Below are 24,359 nucleotides of genomic sequence, written 5' to 3'. Positions count from 1 at the left end.
TAAAAACTGGGGAGGGAGGGGGAGGGGGGAGCAGCAGATTCCCTGCTGTGTCACACCTGCGTGACTCCATTTAAATCAATTGAATTACACCAGGGAAAATCCAATGTCACAGAGTAGTGACTCAGGCCCTAGTACGAATCATTGTGGCAATCCTAGTATTTCAATACACTTATTGAGATATAGGGCACAATTTTAAAAAGTGTCTAAGTCCCATTTTCAAAAGTTACTTAGGAGCCAAAGGGTACATCTGCACTTGGAGCTGGAAATGTAAATTCCAGCTCTGGAAGGCATATCTGCACTAGCTCTGATCAAGCTAGCATACTAAAAATACATGTGTCACTGTGGTAGTGCAAGCGGTGGGAGGGACTAGTCTCCTGAGCACATACCTAGCATCTCGGACAGGATGGTATATGGGGCAGCTAGCCCCGCCTGCCGCTCACACTAGTGTGGCTACACTTTTGTTTTTAGTAGAATCATAGAATATCAGGGTTGGAAGGGACCTCAGGAGGTCATCTAGTCCAACCCCCTGCTCAAAGCAGGACCGATACCCAATTAAATCATCCCAGCCAGGGCTTTGTCAAGCCTGACCTTAAAAACTTCTAAGGAAGGAGATTCCACCACCTCCCTAGGTAACGCATTCCAGTGTTTCACCATCCTCCTAGTGAAAAAGCTTTTCCTAATATCCAACCTAAATCTCCCCCACTGCAACTTGAGACTATTACTCCTTGTCCTGTCATCCGCTACCACTGAGAATAGTCTACCTTTCAGGTAGTTGAAAGCAGGTATCAAATCCCCCCTCATTCTTCTCTTCCACAGACTAAACAATCCCAGTTCCCTCAGCCTCTCCTCATAAATCATGTGTTCCAGTCCCCTAATCATTTTTCTTGCCCTCCACTGGACTCTCTCCAATTTTTCCACATCCTTCTTGTAGTGTGGGGCCCAAAACTGGACACAGTACTCCAGATGAGGCCTCACCAATGTCAAACAGAGGGGAACGATCACGGCCCTCGATCTGCTGGCAATGCCCCTACTTATACATCCCAAAATGCCATGGGCCTTCTTGGCAACAAGGGCACACTGTTGACTCATATCCAGCTTCTCGTCCACTGTAACCCCTAGGTCCTTTTCTGCAGAACTGCTGCCGAGCCATTCGGTCCCTAGTCTGTAGCGGTGCATGGGATTCTTCCGTCCTAAGTGCAGGACTCTGCACTTGTCCTTGTTGAACCTCATCAGATTTCTTTTGGCCCAGTCCTCCAATTTGAGTAGGTCCCTTTGAATCCTATCCCTACCCTCCAGCGTATCTACCACTCCTCCCAGTTTAGTGTCATCTGCAAACTTGCCGAGGGTGCAATCCACACCATCCTCCAGATCATTTATGAAGATATTGAACCAAACCGGCCCCAGGACTGACCCTTGGGGCACTCCGCTTGATACTGGCTGCCAACTAGAAATGGAGCCATTGATCCCTACCCGTTGAGTCCGACAATCTAGCCAACTTTCTACCCACCTTATAGTGCATTCATCCAGCCCATACATCTTTAACTTGCTGACAAGGATACTGTGGGAGACAGCGTCAAAAGCTTTGTTAAAGTCAAGGAATAGCACGTCCACTGCTTTCCCTTCATCCACAGAAGCAGTTATCTCGTCATAGAAGGCAATTAGATTAGTCAGGCATGACTTGCCCTTGGTGAATCCATGCTGACTGTTCCTGATCACTTTCCTCTCATCTAAGTGCTTCAGAACTGATTTCTTGAGGACCTGCTCCATGATTTTTCCAGGGACTGAGGTGAGGCTGACTGGCCTGTAGTTCCCAGGATCATCCTCCTTCCCTTTTTTAAAGATGGGCACTACATTAGCCTTTTTCCAGTCATCTGGGACTTCCCCGGGTCGCCATGAGTTTTCAAAGATAATGGCCAATGGCTCTGCAATCACATCCGCCAACTCCTTTAGCACTCTCGGATGCAACGCATCCGACCCCATGGACTTGTGCACGTCCAGCTTTTCTAAATAGTCCTGAACCACTTCTTTCTCCACAGAGGGCTGATCACCTCCTCCCCATGCTGTGCTGCCCAGTGCAGTAGTCTGGGAGCTGACCTTGTTCGTGAAGACAGAGGCAAAGAAAGTATTGAGTACATTAGCTTTTTCCACATCCTCTGTCACTAGGTTGCCTCCCTCATTCAGTAAGGGGCCCACACTTTCCTTGACTTTCTTCTTGTTGCCAACATCCCTGAAGAAACCCTTCTTGTTACTCTTAACATCTCTTGGTAGCTGCAACTCCAGATGTGATTTGGCCTTCCTGATTTCACTCCTGCATGCCCGAGCAATATTTTTATACTCATTCCTGGTCATTTGTCCAATCTTCCACTTCTTGTAAGCTTCTTTTTTGTGTTTAAGATCAGCAAGGATTTTACTGTTAAGCCAAGCTGGTTGCCTGCCATATTTACAATTCTTTCTACACATCGGGATGGTTTGTCCCTGTAACCTCAATAAGGATTCTTTAAAATAAAGCCAGTTCTCCTGGACTCCTTTCCCCCTCATGTTATTCACCCAGGGGATCTTGCCCATCAGTTCCCTGAGGGAGTCAAAGTCTGCTTTTCTGAAGTCCAGGGTCCATATGCTAGCTCGATCGGAGTGAGCACTGGTCTGTTTCCTTAAGCTGGGAATTATACTTCCAGCTCAAAGTGTAGACATAACTAGGGTTACCAGATAGCAACTGTGAAAAAACAGGACAGGGGGTGGGGCGTAATAAGCGCCTAAATAAGAAAAAGTCCCAAAAAACGGGACTGTCCCTTTAAAAATGGGACATCTGGTCACCCTAGACATAACCTAAGGGCTGCATGTGTTATAAATAGCAGTGTAGACAGGAGGGGGGGAGGAGGGGGGTAGAATGGGCGGCAGCTCGGGCTACCCAGAGCTAACATGCACCCAGGGAGTCTGGGCAAGTTTGTACTCAGGCAGCTAGCTCGAGCTGCCGCCCATGCTACTCTCAGCTACACTGCTATTTTTAGTGAGCTATCTTGAGCAGAGCTAGTGTGTGTCTGTGTACTCGACCTGGGAAGCACGCTGCCAGCTGCAGCGTAGACATACCCTTAGTGTCACTGAAAGTTTGATTTTCCTTATAGGGTCAAATTCGGACCTTGGTGTAAGTAACATCAACCCCACAGAAGCCAACGGAGTTACATCTGCTTATACTAGAGCCATGTAACGTCCATCATGTATGACCTCCGTGATCTATGCCTGTGGCCCAGACCCCATTGCCACACTATTCCAAATAATAGCTATGGGGCCTGTCTGGTGCCCTAGTGTTAGCAACGGCATGGAGGAGACCCGGACTCTCTTCCTGTCCCAGGTACTAGTCCCAGCTCTTCAAGCTGGCTGGGGCGGAGAATGTGATGGAGGGAGTGCACTAAGTTCCCATTGATGAGAGAGAACCTCTTGTTCTGTTTTTAAGAGGACTGTGATCAGTTGTTCTCCATGTCCATTGAAGGTAGGACAAGAAGTAATGGGCTCAATCTACAAAGGAGATTTAGATTAGATATTAGAAAAAAATTCTAATTATAAGGGTGGGTAAGTTCTGGAATAGGTTACTAAGGGAAGTTGGGGAATCCCCGTCATTGGTGGCTTTTAAGGAGAGGTTAGACCAGAGGTGGGCAAACTACGGCCTGCGGGCTGGACCGTCCTGCCCGGCCCCTGAGCTCCCAGCTGGGGAGGCTAGCTCCTGGCCCCTCCCCCGCAGTTCCCCCACCCCTGTAGTTATGCCGCCGTGCGGGTAGCGTGGCTTGCGCCCCCCCACCTCCCAGGCTTTCCAATAAGCCTGTCCTGCCGCTCTGAGTGGCATGGTAAGGGGGCAGGGGGAGAGGGGGATTGGATAAGGGGCAGGAGGTCCCGGGGGGCAGTCAGGGGACAGGGGGCAGTTGGATGGGGCAGAGGTTGGTGGGGGGGCGGGGACGGTCAGGAGACAGGGAGCGGGGGGTTGGATAGGGGGTGGGGTCCTGGGGGGTTGGAGGGTTCCAGGGGAGACGGACAGGGAGCAGGAGGGGTTGGATAGGGGGTGGGGTCCTGCGGGGGCAGTTAGGGAGGGGGGTCCCAGGAGGGGGTGGTCAGGGGACAAGGAGTGGGGGGGTGGTTGGATGGGTCGGGGGTCCCAGGGGCCCTGTCAGGGGGCGAGGGGGTGGATAGGGGTCGGGGCAGTCAGGGGATAGGAAGCAAAGGGGGTTGGATAGGGGGTGGGGTCCCGGGGGGGGCGGTTAGGGGCGGGGGGTCCCAGGAGGGGGCGGTCAGGGGACAAGGAGCAGGGGGGGTTGGATGGGTCGGGGATTCTGAGGGGGGCAGTGAGGGGGCGGGAAGTGGGAGGGGGTGGATAGGGGGCGGGGGCCAGGCTGTTTGTGGAGGTACAGCCTTCTCTACCTGGCCCTCCATACCGTTTTGCAACCTTGATGTGGCCCTCTGGCCAAAAAGTTTGCCCACCCCTGGGTTAGACACACATGTGTCAGGAATGATCTAGGTTTACTTGGTCCTGCCTCAAAGCAGGGGCCTGGACTTGATTGTCCCTTTCAACCCTACATTTCTATTATTTCTAAAATTCTATGTCAACCTGCAGAAATCATCTGACAGCCTGATCCAGTGCCCACTGAAGTCAGTGGAAGGACTTCCATTCACTTTAGTTAGTGTTGGACCAGGTCCTGAATGATCAAGGACTAGCACTGGCCAGCTCCAAAAGGAGTCCTGCCCTGACTTTCTTGACCAAACACCTGGTGGCTAATGTGATGTCATACTTTGATAATGAGGGTTTACGTATACAATGTGGGGAACATTTGCTGGGATGGCTCTAAGGGACTATGAAAGGAGAAGCAGAGGACGTGTGCAGCTCTGGCTCCATTTCACTTGTGTAAAATTAATTCTGTTCACTTTCACCCAGTCGGGTTTAAACTCCCTTAAAGTAAATCCGTCTGCTAGGGCATCTGACCGTTGGATCGGCGCTCCTGAATAGGTACAGCCTTTAACCGAATGGAAAACCTTCTCCATTCCTCTCTTTGCTTTGTCCCCTCATTGCAGAGAAGGGTACAATGCCTGGCGAGATGCAGTTCAGCCAACTGAGATCCTCAACAGGTTATGCAAGGACAACAAACTGCCTGAGCCCCACAAGCGACCTGGGGCGATACAAATAGGAACCAAAGTATTCACTGGGAAGACAAGCTTTAATGGAGAAGAGAATGGTAATTATGCCATTTATTGTTATTTAGTCCCATTACAGTAGCCCCTAGAGGTCCCACCTTTGATTGGGGTCCTGTTGTGCTAGGCACTGGACAAGCAGATAGCAAGAGACAGTCTCTGCCCTGAGGAGCTCACCATCTAAATAGACAAGGCAGACAAAGAGTGAGAAGGGAAATAGGAGCACAAAGATTAAAGGACTTGTATAAGGTCACACAGCTGGCCAATAGTCAATTCATGAACAGGACTCAGGCCTCCTAATTCCCAGTCCAGTGCCTTATCCACTAGACCAGGCTGCCTCTCTTCATTGTTACACTTCTTGTTTATTATTAACTATTACCACTATCATCATTAGTTCTGCGAGGGCATTAGTATAAAACCTACTCCCTGCAGTCCTGTTGAGCTTGGGGATCCATGAGTCTAGAGGTCTTTGCAGGGAGTTGCTGCTTCCACCAGGGGAAAAGTCAAGTTCCAAGAGGAGTAGAGGGGCAAAGCTACCAAGGGGTTGGGTTTGTAGATGTGGGTGGTGAGGGGTGGGACAGAGTCACCAGTGGCTAGGTTGCGTATTTGAGGGAAGGAGATGGTAAGGGGCAGATGACATGCATTAGGATGGATGCTTTGACTGGGTAGCCCAAGAGAGGGAAGCAGCACAAGGACTGTGCTTTCCCTCTTCGTCAGTGTCTAGTCTATTTTCAGAGTTTGATCTTTGTCTTAGCTCATATATCTTGCTCCCGTTTCTCCTGTGGACAAGCAGACCAGGGAAGATAGGGCTCAGCATGCTTCAGTATAAGGATAGGATATAAACTATGGCTGTTCCCGAAAGGATACATTAGGTAAAAGAGTGCTAGACAAACAAATGACTCCAGAGGGGCCTGGGCAGAGCAGGACTAGACCTGACCCTCTGCTTACCAACAGGTGTATACTAGGAGAAGTGGCTGCAATAGTTGCTTCCCAGTATTCTTGCCCCAGTGCCGGTGGAGCCATTACGCTTTTCAGAGGCACAGTGTCACCGGGGGACTGCAGGTTGGCCCTCCCTTTCCCCTGCTTAGCACAACACTGCCCAGAACAAGGCATAATTTTATCCATGGATACCTTTGGCATCTTTCTGCTCCCTACACGCAGCACGTGAATTTGGCACTCAAGGGGTCTTCCTTGTTGCCATCACAAGGCAAAATAAAATTAATGTACAATCCCTAGCACCTATTACTGGCACTTCCTGGCAGCTCGAGGAAATGCCAAATCCCCTGTTCTTTGATTGGCTACAATTTTTTAAAGAAAAAGACTTAATTATTTAGACGAAGAAGAAGAAAGCAAGCCAGTAAGTCTTTACCATCCTACTGTTAGAGACAGCACTAAAATAGGCCTGTTTAATTTTGTAATGATTCATGGTATTTTGTAATTAGGTTCCTTCTCAGCACTAAACTTTCAGTTACTCCTGTGGGTGCTCTAACTTAAAGGACTAAATGTGTTTGATTACATCTCTGTTCTTCCTTGGGATGCATTAAATGCTGCTCTAAACTCGAGCAGATTTTTAACATGTGTCTTTCACAACTGACAGACCATATTAATCAGAGGCTTAATATGCTAATTCTGCTCTGGTTGTTCTTTTTTTTATTACTCTTTCCTATAGAAGAGCCAGTTGAATCCTATGAACAACTTGCCCTAAAGGTTTTACATTCCTGGGATGAAATCCCAGGGGTTGGATGTAAGCTGGTTCCAGAACACATTGAGACCCGGCCTCTCTATCACAAGGATAAACCAGGCATGGAACAGGTAGATAAGCCTACGGTGAAAGCACGAAACACGGAAGAGGTTTTCCATTTCTCCTACCACCATTGTTTCTGTTACTATCTCAGAGCTAACAGGGAAATCTCACAAGTGCTCCTGTTTCCGTTATAGTTTGCACAAAATCATAAGTACATAGTTCAAAATTGTCAGATGTGCATATGTACAGTGAAGCACCTAAATTCATATTTAGGCACCTAAGCAAGAGTGATCTGATTTAATTGCAAATTTTCATACTTTCAAATTTTGGGGTTTCTTGTCAATTTAATGTTAACTCTGCATTTCATTGCATTTTAATGACTGTTGCTTTCCCTCTCCCACTATCTGCAAAGTTCTTGTAGGGGTGCTCTCAGCTTTAACTTCACCACACAATTTTTTTTTCAGGGAATCTAATCAAGAGTCCCTTTGCTCATATCTGAAAATAACTACTTGGGAATTTGGCTGCAGTAAAGCATTTAAGCACATGTTTAAGTCACACTGACTTCATGAAGACACATTGAAGCTAATGCAATTTCAGCATCTGCTAAAATGAATATATATAATATTGATTAATCACAGTTAATTCACGCAATTAACTCAAAAAATTAATCACAATTAAAAAAAGTAATCTCGATGAATTGCCATTTTAATTGCACTGTTAAACAATAGAATACCAACTGAAATTTATTAAATATTTTGGATGTTTTTGTACATGTTCATATATATTGTATTCTGTGTTGTAATTGAACTCAAAGTGTATATTATTTTTAGTACAAATATTTGCACTGTAAAAATCATAAACAAAAGAAATAATATTTTTCAGTTCACCTCATACAAGTACCATCATGCAATCTCTTTGTCGTGAAAGTGCAATTTACAAATGTAGATTTTTTTTGTTACATAACTGCACTCAAACAAAACAATGTAAAACTTCAGTGCCTACAAGTCCACTCAGTCCTACTTCTTGTTCAGCCAATCTCTAAACCAAACAAGTTTGTTTACATTTACAGGAGATAATGCTGCCCTCTTCTTATTTACAATGTCACCAGAAAGTGAGAACAGGCATTCACATGGCACTTTTGTAGCTGGCATTGCAAGGTATTTACGTGCCAGATATACTCAACATTCGTATGCCCTTCGTGCTTCGGCCACCATTCCAGAGGACATGCTTCCATCTAATGATGCTTGTTAAAAAAATAATGTGTTAATTAAATTTGTGACTGAACTCCTTGGGGGAGAATTGTATATCTATTTTACCCACATTCTGCCATATACACCTCTACCCCGATATAATGTGGTCCTCAGGAGACAACACATCTCACCGCATTATAGGTGAGACTGCATTATATCGAACTTGCTTTGGCCCCCCCGTTCCTTGTTCCCTGACCGCCCCCTCCAGAGACCCCCATCCCTAATTATCCCCAGGACCCCACCCCCTACCCAATCCCCCTGCTCCCTGTCCCCTGACTGCTCCGACCCCTATCTACACCCCCCGCCTCCTAACAGGCACTCACTGGCAGCGGCAGGAAGCGGAGCAACACGGCCCCAGCCCACTCCACTCCGCCACCTCCACCACTGTTCCGTTTCCCGCTGCTGGTGAGTGTGGGGAGGTTGGGGAAAGGACGCCCTCCGCACTCACTGGCGGCGGGAAGCAGAGTGACGTGGCCCCAGCCAACTCCGCTTTTCTTGCCCCGGCCCCAGCTGTGTCACGGGGGGGTGGGGTGGTTGGGGAAAGGTCCCGCACTCACCTGCGGCGGGAAGCAGAGCGCCACAGCTGGGAGCTGGTGGAATGGAGTGGAGTGGGCTGGGGCTGGGCTGCTCCGCTTCCACCGCTGCCGGTGAGTGCGGGGGGGATCCCTTCCCCCAAGCCCCCTCCCCTGAGCAACACGGCTGGGGCCGGGGAGAGGGAAGCTGAGCGGGCTGCTCCCATCCCCCCACTAATCCCCTGGGCCACTCTGGGACTGCAGGCCCCCCAAAAGTGCCCCTCAGAGCTCCTGCCTCCCAGACCCTGGGTGGGGGAGGGAGCACCTGACCACGCCCGAGACCCTCTGCCCCTTATCCAACCCCTCAGCCCCAGCCCGGCACCCTTAATACACTTCTCAGAGCAGCATGTCAGAGCTTTACCACGTTGTATGTGAACCTGCATTATATCGGGTCACGTTATATTGGGGTAGAGGTGTATTTCATGTTATAGCAGTCTCGGATGATGACCCAGCACATGTTGTTCATTTTAAGAACACTTTCACTGCAGATTTGACAAAACTCCAAGAAGGTGAGATTTCTAAAGATAGCTACATTGCTCAACCCAAGGTTTAAGAATCTGAAGTGCCTTCCAAAATCTGAGAGGGACGAGATGTGGAGCATGCTTTCAGAAGTCTTAAAAGAGCAACACTCCGACGCGGAAACTACAGAACCCAAACCACGAAAAAAAAAATCAACCTTCTGCTGGTGGCATCTGACTCAGATAATGAAAATGAACATGCATCAGTCTGCACTGCTTTGGCTTGTTATCAAGCAGAACCCAGCATCAGCATGGACGCATGTCCCCTGGAATGGTGGTTGAAGCATGAAGGAACACACAAATATCTTGCGACACCGGCTACAACAGTGCCATGAGAATGCCTGTTCTCACTTTCAGGTGACATTGTGAACAGGAAGCGAGCAGCATTATCTCCTGCGAATGTAAACAAACTTGTTTGTCTGAGCGATTGACTGAACAAGAAGTAGGACTGAGTGGACTTGCAGGCTCTAAAATTTACATTGTTTTATTTTTGAATGAAGTTTTTTGTACATAATTCTACATTTGTAAGTTCAACTTTCACAATAAAGGGATTGCACTACAGTACTTGTATTAGGTGAATTGAAAAATACTATTTCTTTTGGTTTTTTACAGTGCAAATACATGTAATCAAAAATAAATATGAAGTGAACATTGTACACTTTGTATTCTGTGATGTAATTGAAAGCAATATATTTGAAAATGTAGAAAACATCCAAAATATTTAAGTAAATGGTATTCTATTATTGTTTAACAGTGCAATTAATCACAATTAATTTTTTTAATCGCTTGACAGCCCTAATATAATATATATGCATGTATTTCATTGGGAAAATATAGTTAACTATTCAATATATGTTCTGATTCCTCTCCAGACCATCTATGGGAATTGCTCAAGAGGTGTGTCTGGATAAGTATTATTGTTATAGTGTGAACAGCTAACAGTGATTCTTCTTTGGACTTCAACTTTAAGGGCTTAAGAGTCTGCCCTCATTCTTGCGCAGTTCTGATAATGTGTATCACAATGACAGTGATGAAAATTCTAGATAGTCACTGATTTGTTACAAGATGTTCTTATTTGTGATGGCCAAACTGAAAACAACTCAGAATCTGAGTTAGGTTCAATTAAGGATCCAAATAATTATCCAACCCTCTTGAGTCTCCAAAGTTGGGCTGGAAGTCTCATAAGAATAGGCTTTCTTGAAAGATTTCAATTGCTACCACCTCTGGCCTGAGTTGAAAATACCACGAGAAACACCTCTCTTCTTCAAGTGCTTGTTCACATTGATTCCAATCAGGTGTGCGCACGCTGCGTGCATGGTCGTCGGAAACATTTTCCCTGATCAGCTCCCATTGGGTCAGCTGTGGAGCCCCCTGGAGTGGTGCCTTCATGGCGCTCAATATATGACCCTGCCGATCCGACCCCCTTTCAGTTCCTTCTTACTGTTGTGATGGCCATTGGAACTGCATTTGCTTGCCTAGCAAGGGCTTCCCTTAGCTTTCTTCTTTAGTCTGTAGTTTCAGTCTAGGTTTCAGTTAGTAGTTAGTTTTAGTTTGTGTACATACTGTATATAGTGTTCAGGTTAGCGTGCAGGGTCCTCCCTTATACCTTACCTTCCCTCGGCTCCTGGGCATGCCTCAAGGCCAAGGGTTTAAACCTTGCGGAACCTGTGGGAAGCCCATGCCAATGGGCTACCCCCACGATGCGTGTCTGGGGGAAGAGCACCAAACACACAGGTGCAAAATCTGCAGGTCTTTCCACCCTCAGATGAAGAAAGAGCAGGATTTCTGGCTGAAACAACTTCTGATGGGGTCCACTCTCCATCTGCAGCCCGCCACAGAGTGCCCCAGCCTCGGTGTGCAACATGGCGCCGAGCAAAGACTCTGACTCAAGAGACCCTCGGCACCAGCACTTCCTGGCACTGCAAGTGGTGCATTCAACCAGGCACCGTTCGCACTCACCAGTGCCACACAAGTGACACAATAAGATGGACTGGGGTCATTCCCCGGTGCCGAAGGCAGTGCCAGTCACAACAGCAGTGTGTCCCATGAAGGAGCACCCAGTGCCCAAGGACCAGCAGTCAGCGCCATTGACTTTGGTTCCCCGCAGGGGACCATTGAGTCCAGTGACTCCCTGGACAGACAGCGCCAATTGGAGGAATTGGAGTCTCCCTCCACCCCAGGCACTTTTGAAGCCATGAGGGACCTAATAGCAATGATGGCCCTGCAACCTCTGGCTATCAGGGACAAGCCTCCGGTGCTGCTGCATCCAGCGCCATGTAGAGACAAGCTGGCCATGATGCAGCGATCACCCTCTCCGACATGGCAACATTCACTTCGGCACCACTTGGGTTCACCATCGCTGAGTCACCGTTCCCCAGCTCGGGATCCTGTTTGTGGTTTCCTGGCTTAGTCTCCAGCATGGGCTAAGTGGCACTGGTCTCCAGCACCATCGTAGCAACATCGGTCTCTGGCATCTTCAAGGACTCAACCAGTCCTTGGTTGAGCTGAAGTTCCTCATGGTCTCCCTGAGCACGATCATCCCCTGCTTGGAACCAGGAGACTGGTATGCCGCCCTCGACATGAAGGACATATATTTTCACATATCCATTCGGCCTGTGCACAGATGATTTCTGCGGTTTGTGGTCAACCACAAACATTATCAGTACACGGTCCTCCCATTCGGCCTGTCGATGACCCCCCGAGTCTTCACCAAGTGCATGTCGGTGATCGCAGCCTTTCTTCGCAGGAGGCAGGTTCAGGTGTATCCCTACCTCGACGACTGGCTCTCCAAGAAACAGGCAGAGTCTCAAGTCGAACTAGTCAGAGCTACTTTCGAGAGGCTGGGACTCCTCAACGTGAACAAGTCGACCTTGTCACTGACCCAAAGAATAGAATTCATTGGGGTGGTGCTTGATTCAGGGCAAGCAAGGTCAGTCCTGCCAGAGGCACCATTCCAAGTGATGACAGACGTGATCCAAAGCCTCAGCTGATACCCCAAGGTGATGACAACAAGGGGATGCCTGAGTCTCCTCGGCCACATGGCAGCCTGCACTTACATGGTCAGATATGCCAGACAGAGGCTTAGACCACTCCAGACATGGCTCGCTTCAACCTATCATCCAGCATGAGACAGCCTGGACTCAGTGGTGTTGGTGCCAGAGCATGTACTCAAGTCCCTCTGTTGGTGGCTCGACCCTTGGACTGTCTGCGAAGGCATTCGCTTCAACAGCCCACGGCCTTCTCTGTTCCTAGTAATGGATGTGTCAGCTCTGGGTTGGGGCACTCACGAGGGAGATCTCCGAACGCAGGGCCTATGGTCGCAGGACGACCTCTCACTCCGTATCAATATCAAGGAACTCAGAGCAGTGCAGCTAGCCGGCCACACCTTCCTGTCCTGACTATAAGGCCAGTGTGTGGCAGTGATGACTGACAACACAAATGCCATGTTTTCCCATTGCCAGGAAGCCGTCCAGCTATGGGAGTTCTGCATAGCCCACTCCATTCACCTGGAGGTGTCATATCTCCTGGGAGTGCAGAACGAACTAGCAGACCACCTCACCAGGTTGTTCCACAACCACGAGTGGACCATCCATCCAGATGTCATACATTCCATCTTCCAAGGGGGGGGCGGGGTTTCCCCAGGTCGATCTGTTTGCCACCTGGAGCAACAGAAAGTGCCCAAAGTTCTACTTCTTCAAGAAGCACAGCCTGGGTTCAATCTCAGATGTGTTCCTGCTACCCTGGGGAGAACGCCTCATGTATGTCTTTCCACTGATTCCACTTGTGCACAAGGTGCTGCTCAAGATCCACAGAGACAAGGAAAGGTAATCCTGCTGGCCCCAGGTGGCACCGCCAACACTGGTACACCACGCTTCTGCAGCTGTCAGTGGACATCCCGATCATGTTACCACTTTTCCCTGATCTGATCACACAGGACCATGGTCGCCTTCACCACCCAGACCTCCAGTCCCTCCATCTCATGGCTTGGAAGCTTCATGGTTAAATCCAATGGAGCTCCAGTGCTCGGAACCTGTAAGAAAGGTTCTGCTTGGCAGCAGAAAACCATCCACCAGGGTCACTTATCTAGCTAAGTGGAAAAGGTTCACTTGCTGGTGTGCCCAACATCACACGTCTCCACTCCAGCTGCTTATACCACTCGTCCTGGATTACCTCCTGCACCTGAAACAACAGGGCCTGGCAGGATCATCCATCAGGGTACACCTCGCTGCTATCTCTGCCTTCCACCCAGGAGAGTTGGGGCATTCCGTGTTCACCAACCCCATGGTAGGGCATTTCCTCAAGGGCCTGGAAAGATTATATCCAGAGGCTTAACAACCTGTGCCTGCATGGGACCTTAATCTGGTCCTCTCAAGACTAATGGGGCCCCCTTTCAAACCGCTGGCTACCTGCTCCCTTCTCCATTTGTTGTGGAAGGTGGCATTCCTGGTCGCCATTACATCAGCTAGGGGGTGTCTGAGTTAAAAACACTAACCTCCAACCCATCCTACACGGTCTTCCACAAGGACAAGGGTCAACTCAGGCCTCACCCAGTCATCCTTCCCAAGGTGGTGTCCCAATTTCATACTAGCCAAATGCACCAGTCTTTACCAGTCTTTTGTCCCAAGCCTCATACCGGCGCATGGGAACAGAGGCTTCACTCACTGGATGTCCGGCATGCACTAGCATTCTACATTGAGCACACTAAGCCTTTCAGGAAATAGAACCAACTATTCGTGGTGGTGGCAGACCAGATGAAAGGGCTCCCAAACTCTTCCTAATGCAGTTCTTCCTGGATTACAGACTGCATCCTCACATGCTACGAGCTGGCTAAGGCCCCAGCCCCGGATATTACAGCACACTCTACAAGGGCACAAGCCTCATCAGCTGCTTTCCTGGCCCGGATCCCCATTCAAGAGATCTGCAGAGCTGCAACCTGGTCAACGGTGCATACATTTACCACTCACTATGTTATCACCTAGCATGACAGAGATGATGCAGCATTTGGCAGAGTGGTGTTCCAATCAGAGATTCCTTAACTCCGACCCCACCTCTGGGGGAGAGCTTGGGAGTCACCTGATTGGAATCGATGTGAACAAACATTCGAAGAAGAAAAAATGGTTACTCACCTTCTCATAACTGGTGTTCTTCGAGATGTGTTGTTCATGTCCTTTCCAATACCCACCCTCCTTCCCCTCTGTTGGAGTAGCTGGCAAGAAGGAACTGAAGGCGGGTTGGGTCGGCAGGGTCATATATTGAGTGCCATGAAGGCGCCACTCCAGGGGGCTCCACAGTCGACCCAAAGGGAGCTGCTAAGGGAAAAACTTTCCGACGACCGTGCATGTGGCACACGCGCACCTGATTGGAATGGATGTGAACAACACATCTCGAAGAACAATAGTTACAAAAAGGTGAGTAACCATTTTTTGTGGTGTTTCACCATGTCCTGTGCTGGTAGGAACCCAAGAGTGGAAAGCAAGTGAAAATGTTAAACTTCTGAACATATCAGAATCCTACAGCAGGATCAAGTTTGAGTTTGGCTATAGAAATAGAAACATGGTTCTGGTTTAGCTCTCCGATAAACATCTGGCCCCATATAAACACATGTAATAAAATAAGTAGAAATAGAAGTGAAGCGGTATCAGCATGGAGGTTTCCCCATTGTCAATCACAAGACTGGGGTTTGGAGCAACCCAGTTCTATGGAGGTTACAGCACACAGTGCAGGATGGGAGGCAGACAGCAGTGATGCACCAGGCCCCCCACACAGATGAATAACTTTAGTGTAGGGAGGGGAAGTCCAAAGAACCAACCACAAAATCGTGAAATATAGGCGTTGCTCTGGGACCACTGGCTGAAATGTTGATTCTTGGTGTGATCACATACCACTAATATAGATTCTGTATATGAAAAATACATAGAGCAGCCACAAATACTGTAATGACCTGGATGGTATTTCTAGAAGAAAATTCGCTTGCGAAGCCTTTTGAACTTAGCACTAATTTTTAGTGCTATTTAAAATTCTCACTAAAGAAGGGTGACAATATTGCTTGTTTCTTTTCTTAAAGGGTCGTGTGCAGATGTGGGTGGACATGTTTCCCAAAGATATGCCTCCGCCAGGACCACCTGTTGATATTTCACCAAGGAAACCCAAAGGGTAATTCAGAGTGCATTCCTGTTGTGCTGTCAATGTACTGGCATCATCCTGCAAATCTTGAATCTTTGGAAAGGGCTTTTCTACATGACCCTACAGTGTGGAAGATCGGGGTGTGAATTTCACCACGCACTGAAGTGGTGTGCTGTAACTGCCCCATGTACATCCTGCTGAACTAGTATCAGGTAAAAGGTATCAAGTTCATGTTAGTTCATAGTCTCATTTCAAACAGGACTGCGATAACATGAAGTAGGTACCTTTTGGTTCGTGCTAGCAGAGACTGTATGGGGCAGGTACAGCACATCACTTCGGCGCATGCTGCAGTTCACTCCTCTGTAGTCCGCACTGCAAGGCCATATAAAAAAGACCCAATGTCTGGTAAGAAATATTATTTAATATTTATTTTAATATTATAAAATATTATTTAAACTGAGAAACAATGCCATAGATTCGTAGATTTTAAAGCCAGAAAGGACCATTATGATCATTTAGTCTGAGCTCCTGCATAACACATGTAACCCACACACGTCTTGGGTGTTCTCTCTGCTCTAGTGGCACCAAGACCACTTAGAAATTAATGACTTTACTACAGCCTTAACTAAGGGCCATGTGGCTTTTAGCTCATGCAGTAGCAGCTCATACACTAAGTTCCAGAGATCCCAGGTTCAATCCCACCCACTGATGACTGGGGCCTGTTGGTGTTACAAGTGGGGGCTCGTCTGGGATTTCAACTGGGAAGTCTTTGAAGCTCAGGACGCGCTTCCTCACCTAGGGGAAGTATGTAGCCCACATACCTCCAGAGTTTGGTGCTCTGTCCCCTCTAGTGGCACCGAGACCACTTAGAGATTAATGAGTCTGCGACAGTCTTAGCTAAGGGCCATGTGGCTTTTAACTCATACCATAGAGACTCATACACTAAGCTCCAGAGGTCCCAGGTTTGATCCCGCCCACCAACGACTGGGGTCTGTCGGTGTTACACACAGGACTTAGAACCTTACCGGTAGTTTCTGCATCAATCCATAACTTCTGTTTGAGCTATAGCATATCCTTTATAAAAGCATCCAATCTTGATTTAAAGACTTCATGTGATTCATTCAACAGTGGTAAAAAGATGAAAGTACAAGAGGCAGCTGCAGTGAGTCTTAAAGTTATTATCCCTCCACTGAACTCTAACTCCAAAGTTATAATTTAGTCTCTATGTCACTTTAGCTCTCTCAAATACATAACGTACTTGACCATTGGTCAAGATCTTCTATCTCGTATTATTGTACCTGAGGGATTTTCACTACTTTGGGCAAGAATGAGGACAAGAAGCACAAAAGGAGGCAGCAGAGAGAGATTTGTTTGGAATAGTAAGCGTGTCTGTAATTTCAAGCAGATGTATATCCTACTCTGACATTGCATTAGATGAGTCAACCTCGCTGCTAGTGTTTGATAGATAATAAATGACAAATGACTAGGAGAATTCATGGCTCATCCCAAATAAACGTTAATGAGATATTTTAATAAGGGCTTTATTAGGTCATCTTTATATCTGGAACAGTTTCACAGAAGCAGTGTCTGCATTATTTATGTTCAAACAAAAGACGATGCAATAACAAAATAACACTTTGCTCCTGTCTATGCCGAATTAAGTAAGGTCCATAATTTGACCAAAAAGGAGGCTGTCTAACAAATGCTTTCTTTACACAAGGATTTTATATGAGGCTATTTATCAGCTGTGAATTTTTCAAACCAGAAAGATTTGCACCTAATAATATTGGCAAGAACAAAACGTTGCTGCCATGCTGCAGTCTACGGAAACATAGACAAATGTTGTTGAAATGTTAATCATCAGAGGGGTTTAGATTTCTGCAAGAGACCTTGACTTTGGACGATGCTGTTTGCCAGTTAGCCTGAAGAAAGGTGCACAGAAATAGTGCAAGACAAACAGGTAGATATACATGTCCTAAGGCTCCCAACACCTACTGCATACAAGAGCACAGAGGAGTTCATTCCCTTTCCTGGATGGTGCTATAAAATGTCTCTCCTGGAGATTACATTTATCCGTGCTTCTTAAAGGTGTTTCTGAATAGCATTTTTCCTCCTTTTTCATGTACTAGATTACACAAAATATCATATATTGTCAACAACAAAATCTCTGAAAAGGAGACCCCCCCGCCCCGTCTGCCAAATGGGTTTTGCCCTCATTGGCAAGTTCCTCAGTATTTTGTGGATGCTCAGATGATGTTGCTCAGTCCAGTTGCCCTGTTTCATTGCAGTATTTTTGTGATCAGAATTAAAAAAAGAACATAGGCAAACAACCAGCGAGGAATTTTCCACTGTTCTGAGGCTGCCAGTGACACCTACTGTCCCTCTGCAGTCTCATGAGCTAAGAGAACAGCCCCTAATTCTATTATATCACAGGAGACTCCAATAGACACAAGGAGTCTGATGCTGATCCCATTCTTCAAACCAGTTTTACATCAACACAACACTCTTTATGTTAAGGAAATTGCTAATGATTCATACCAGGGTCTGATTAGACCCAGGCCATATGTGTACTCAGGAAGGATGAAATGAAATCAACTAGAAGGCCTTTTGCTACTGTGAATTGAAATATGCAAAATGTTGGTTTCTTTCTTTTTCAGTTATGAATTGAGAGTAATCATCTGGAATACAGAAGATGTAATTTTAGAGGATGAGAATATCTTCACAGGACAAAAATCAAGTGACATCTATGTAAAAGGGTGCGTTCATCTGGATATCACTTTTTGCATCTCTTCATTTATTCCTTGAGAGGACAATTAACATCTGGTTCAAGCCATCCATTAAAGACCAGAGTCACAGAACTTATGGCTTGTATTAACAAGGCTGTTCTCCTTGTGAGACATTTCTGGGATCTTGATAATTTGTTGTGAGCGTGTGCCAAAAAGAGCCAGCCATTCTGGAAACTAGTTAGTCCTCTCATCTTTAAATATAGCCTCATTCGACCTAATTCACGACTCACACAGAATAAAATCAGGAGTAGTGCCATTCACTTGGTGTGAGTACAGAATCGAATCCAAAACTTCATGGGTTAAATGCAAATGCCTACGATATTTTAAACTTGAAGGGCTTATAGCATAGGTGTTGGAACTAGGGGTGCTGCTGCACCCCTGGGCTTGAAGTGGTTTCCATCAGATACAGGGTTTACAGTTTGCTTCAATGGCTCTCAGCACTCCCACTATACAAATTGTTCCAGCACCCCTGGCTTATAGGGATACAGAGTGCTGTTACATAATGAGCTGTTACATAATGAGCCACCTTAGTGAAGTTAGTAATAAAAGAAAATGAGAAGTATCTTCAGAGATTCCTGTGGGAAATCAATTCTAACCAGCTGTTTTTTGACTGGAGTATGTGTGTGAGTGAATGACAGGGAAGAGTGTGCGTGAAGAATTTTTCATTAGCATTTTATAGCTTATCTTTCCTGTTGCTATTACACTGGTGCAAAATTACTCACGATAGTGAAGTCCAAAGCAGACTGTGAGGAGTTACAAAGGGATCTCACAAAACTGAGTGATCTGGCAACAAAATGGCAGATGAGATTCAGTGTTGATAATGCAAAGTAATGCACATTGGAAAACATAATTCCAATTCTACAGACAAAATGATGGGGTCTAAATTACTCATGCAAGTGCATCCTTCACTCTAGAGCACTTGCAGATACAAATAATTTTGGTTCTAACATCAAGTACCTAAATCAGCATCTGAGACTGTCAGGAAGTCTACCAGCTAAGGCACAAAATCTACTCATATACCTTTTATCATGGTGACTGATCATGAAAACACTCACGATAGTTTCCTTGCCCATAAAAATATTTTTAATGATTAGTCATTGGTAAATGGGCAATTAGAATTTTGCAAGTCTGACCTAAATAAAATTCACATTATCCCACTAAACTTTTGATCATGATTTTCAGTCACTGAAAGCCTGAGCCACATTTGAATGGTGTTTTAGATATTAGCCACCACCTAAGCCTTCCAGTTGCTATACTAACATTGATTATGAAAGAAAGGATTGATAGATAAAAATTCTTGTAATTGAATTTGAATACCTACCATACAGCTTCCCTATTAACCTTACTTTATTCACCTGTGTGCATGCTATAGGTGGTTAAAGGGACTGGAAGATGACAAGCAGGAGACAGATGTGCATTACAACTCCTTGACTGGAGAAGGGAACTTCAACTGGCGTTTTGTATTTCCATTCCACTACCTCCCAGCTGAGAAACAAATGGTGGTCAGTAAGAAAGAAAACATATTTTCCTTGGAAAAGACAGAACGCAAAATGCCAGCAGTGCTAGTGCTCCAAGTTTGGGACTTTGAAAGACTTTCTTCTGATGATTTCTTGGGTAAGCAAACAGTGAAGCCAACTGAACTTCAGCTAAAATCTTCATAGACCTTTATTTTGTAAAAAAGTGTTGAAGGAGGTATCTAAGGCCCAGTTATCAATTGCCTTCTATGAATCCACTTAACAGCTAAAATGCCTAACACATATATGGTTTTGGCTACACAAATGGATGGGTCGGAGTGGCATATTTTTGGAGGCTGATTAAAAGTTGTCCCGCTCAACCACCATGTTTAAATGAAAGTCACATTTTTCTATAATGTCAGGCATTACTTAATATGGACCAAAGTCTAGAAATTGTCAATGAAAAGAATAGATTTAGGCCAATCAGTATCTCCCTGACAATGCAGGATTTTCATCTTATTTGCCAGGAGTATGTTCTCCAGTGCTTTGTACAGCTGAGAATAAAATTGCTCTGGTGGCTGCGTTTCCCCTACACCCATTCAACGATTATTCCAGACTAACACAGGTCACTGTTAGGAAATATTTCCTGATATTCATCTCAAAGTATCTTTTACTCCAGTTCATTCCTTTACTCCTTAAACCACCCAAAACAATTCCTCTCCTTAGTTTTTACATGCATCAAATATCGTATTCCTCTCTCTTATGTCCTATAAATATCATTTAGACAAATACTCCTCCTCTTACTTATCTATATATCTCTGTCTCATCTACATATTTATATTGCTCTAGTTACTGTAGTAGGTAGGCATCTAATACAGGAGCTTCAAACTTCAGCATGGTGCCAGTACAGTGCCAATCTATTAAAAAGGGGAATAAGGAAAACCCGGGAAATTACAGGCCAGTCAGCTTAACTTCAGTACCCGGAAAGATAATGACCGGTTTCAGAGTAGCAGCCATGTTAGTCTGTATCTGCAAAAAGAAAATGAGTACTTGTGGCACCTTAGAGACTAACAAATTTACGAAAGCTTATGCTCAAATAAATTGGTTAGTCTCTAAGGTGCCACAAGTACTCCTTTTCTTTTTGCAGAAAGATAATGGAGCAAATAGGCAATCAGTTTTCAAATGCCTACATGATAATAAGGTGATAAGTAAAAGTTAAAATGGATTTGTCAAGAGCAAATCATGTCAAATCAACCTAATAGCTTTCTTTGACAGGGTAACAAGCTTTGCGAATGGAGGAAAGTGGTAGATGTGGTATATCTTGACTTTAGTAAGGCTTTTGATACTGTCTGGCATGACCTTCTCATAAACAAACTAGGGAAATATAGTGAAGATGAAGCTACTATAAGGTGGGTGCACAACTGGTTGAAAACTGTTCCCAGAGAGTAGTTATCAGTGGTTCACAAGCAAGCTGGAAGGGCATATTGAGTGGGGTCCTGCAGGGATCAGTTCTGGGTCATGTTCTGTTCAATGTCTTCATAAATGATGTAGATAATGGCATAGAGAGTAAATTTATAAAGTTTACAGACGATATCAAGCTGGGAGGGGTTGCAAGTGCTTTGCAGGATAGGAGTAAAATGCAAAAGGATCCGGACAAACTGCCGATGGTCTGAAGTAAATAAGATAAAATTCAATAAGGACAAATGCAAAGTACTTCATTTAGGAAGCAACAATCAATTCACACATATAGAACGGGAAATGACTGCCTAGGAAAGAGTACTACCAAAAGGGATCTTGTGGACCACAAGCTAAATATAAGTCAACAGTGTAACACTGTTGCAAAAAAAAGCAAACATCATTCAGGGTTGTATTAGCAGGAGTGTTGTAAGCAAGACATGAGAAATAATTCTTCCATGCTACTCTGCACTGATAAGGTCTCAGCTGGAGAAATGTGTCCAGTTCTGGGTGCCATATTTCAGGAAAGATGTGTACAAATATGAGAAAGTCCAGAGGAGAGCAACAAAAATGATTATTGGTCTAGAAAATACGACCTATGAGGGAAGATTGAAAAAAAAATTGATTTGTTTAGTCTGGAGAAGAGAAGACTGGGGGGGAGGGGGGAAATATGATAACAGGTTTGAAGTAAATAAAACACCTGTGAGAAATGTTCTAGATAATACTTAGTCATACCATGAATGTAGGGGAATGGACTAGATGACCTCTTGAGGTCCCCTCCTGTCCCATAATTCTATGAATCTGTGAAAAGGCTGTTACAAGGAGGAGGGTGACAATTGCAGTAAGGGAGGTTTAGGCTGAACGTTAGGAAAAACTTCCTAACTGTCAGGGTGGAAGCAGTGGAATAAATTGCCTAGGGAGGTTGTGAAATCTCCATCTTTGAAGGTTTTAAAGAACAGGTTAGACACACACCTGTCAGGACTATTATGTAGTCCTGCCTTGAGTGCAGGGAACTGAACTAGGTGATCTGTTGAGGTGCCTTCCAGTCCTATGTTTCCATGATACTATGGTTCTGCTCCAGCCTCAGGAGATTAGGTTGTGGATTCATGGGGTTTTGGTTTGGTGGATGTGTGTGAGAGAGATGATGCTTAGGAAGGGCTTGTGCAAGCTGGTCTGCGTTGCACTGTGCACTAAACGTAGCAACACCTTCTTCTTCTTGTATTATTGTTTGGATTTTTTGAGTGCCTAAATTTGGCACCTCAAAAAAAATAAAAACCTGAGTGAAATCCTAGCCCTATTGAAATCAATGGCAAAACTCTCATTCACTTCACTAGGGATGGGATTTCACGTCCAGTCCCTGCCCTGAAGAGCCTTCAATTTAAATGTGACATGATACAACATGAAAGAGACTGAACTGGGCAGAAGAAAAGGAGGGATGGAGAAAGTAAAGGGTGTTTTGGAAGCTTTCTAGCTCCATGAGTCAATGGGAAGCGGGTCATCCCCATCAGTCCTGCATCCAGCTGGGAAGATGGGAGGACCATACACATTTAGTCCCTTTAATCACCTCTCGTAAATTATTTTCTTCACTCCCTTAACCATTTTTATTTCTCTTCCATGAATTCCTTTTGATGCGTCAACATCTTTCTGGTATTGAGATGGGTATTGCATGAGTATTGCACACCTGAATTGCATGAGTATTGCACACCATCTGCATTAGACTGCTTGGTTTTCCACCTCAAACTAATGCACTAGGACAGCTTTCTCTAGCCATACTGGCCACGGTTTTAAAAAACCTGATTTCAGGTGCCTCCATTTCTCAATGTCCAACTTTTGACACTTTAAAGTGGCCTAATTTTCAGACCGTGCTGAGAACCTTACTTCAGAGAATCAGGGCCTTTTAAAGTGTCTCAAGTCAGGCACCCAAAAAACTGATGCACCCTAGATGACTAATCACTTTTGAAAAACTTGACCAGTCTTGCTGGATCCTGACAGGGTGTGTTATCCTGCTCTCTCTGTGAACTCTCTTAAGAACTCATGTTTGCTGTCTTCCTGTTCACTGATCCATTTATACTGATTTTATAACATACCCAGATAGAAACAACAATGAAATCTGGACAAATCAATAACAAATGTTCTACATCACCTTTCTTTGCCTGTCTTAATAAGGGAGTTATAAATCCTCATTTATTATGGCAGATTGATCTGTCCAACTTCTGATGATGTTTTTCAAAAGCTTTGGTGGACCCTTCAGAATTCACACGGTTGCTTTGCCAATATCTTTGAGAACTACTGCTCAGATCCTTGGAAGAGGTATTGGGGTATTTGCTGAGTAACAGTTTGGATAGCAAACTAACTAGGTGTATTTAAATAAGAGCCATGTGTTTAGTAGCAAAGTGAACTGTTAGGCACTCAGATACCACAGACATGGGGGCCATACATGCAGATTATATTTAGCTACAGATACGATCTCAGAGTAGTTTACTGCTGTGTCCAAGCTAGAATATGCATGAATTAATTGGTTGTTCTTTGATTGTGTTTACATCTGAAATGTCTAAGAGATGGTATATTTTTCCCTAGGCTCCCTTGAAATGAAACTGAATGAATTTCCTCGAGCAGCAAAATCTGCCAAGAGTTGTGACATCAGCATGGTAATAGCAACAAGTAAAGAAAACAAGATATCCATATTTCAGCAAAAGCGTGTCAGAGGATGGTGGCCTTTCATCAAAGCTGGGGATCTCACTGTAAGCAGATCACTAATGATTAAAATGAGCAATCTAAGATGACCAGAAGTGCCTCTCTCATGTACAGATTCTCTGATGATAGGCACCTTACAAAGAGACAGAAAAGTACTAATCTCACAGAGATCAGCTGAGCAGTAATATTGTGTATTGTAACTTCCATATAGGACAAGCTAACTTTACATGACTGCACTTGTGGCTGTTATTAAAAAGAGCATTAATAATTCAAGTGATATAACTTTATGAGATGGTCCAATAGACATGATTTTTATCAGTATTAACATTTAGGGGGTGAGCCATATCAAATTACATTGTTATAGGCTCTTCATAATAACTAAAAAAGGTAAATTAAGAATTGCTTCTCTATGCTTGTGGTTGTCAATTCTTGAATTTTACTAGCAGACTATTAATGAATATAGTTCTTTATTATTCAGTCAACTAATCTAAAACTAGGCATATCTATTTTTGTGACTGTCTCACGGGTGCTAATTTGTTAATGGATGGTTATTGGTTAATAACTCTGGATTAAATATTTGAACAGATATTA

At 45.1% G+C, this 24,359-nt stretch overlaps 1 protein-coding gene and 1 long non-coding RNA gene across 2 annotated transcripts in view; one reads left to right on the top strand and one right to left on the bottom strand.

Moving 5' to 3' along the window:
* Positions 1–24,359, bottom strand: part of LOC141982117 (uncharacterized) — an 84,231-nt gene that overhangs the window by 44,510 nt on the left and 15,362 nt on the right. The window lies entirely within an intron of this gene.
* Positions 1–24,359, top strand: part of FER1L6 (fer-1 like family member 6) — a 141,356-nt gene that overhangs the window by 114,186 nt on the left and 2,811 nt on the right. Inside the window, exons 34-39 of the mRNA XM_074943883.1 lie at positions 5,056–5,216; positions 6,842–6,984; positions 15,321–15,409; positions 18,037–18,135; positions 19,538–19,779; positions 23,652–23,815. Of these exons, the coding sequence (XP_074799984.1) occupies positions 5,056–5,216; positions 6,842–6,984; positions 15,321–15,409; positions 18,037–18,135; positions 19,538–19,779; positions 23,652–23,815 (898 nt within the window). The remainder of the gene's footprint in view (positions 1–5,055; positions 5,217–6,841; positions 6,985–15,320; positions 15,410–18,036; positions 18,136–19,537; positions 19,780–23,651; positions 23,816–24,359) is intronic.

This window comes from Natator depressus, chromosome 2, assembly GCF_965152275.1.
Source record: "Natator depressus isolate rNatDep1 chromosome 2, rNatDep2.hap1, whole genome shotgun sequence".
Lineage (NCBI taxonomy): Eukaryota > Metazoa > Chordata > Testudines > Cheloniidae > Natator > Natator depressus.
Note: the sequence above shows the minus strand (reverse complement) of the source record. Positions and strands in the feature narration are given on the sequence as shown.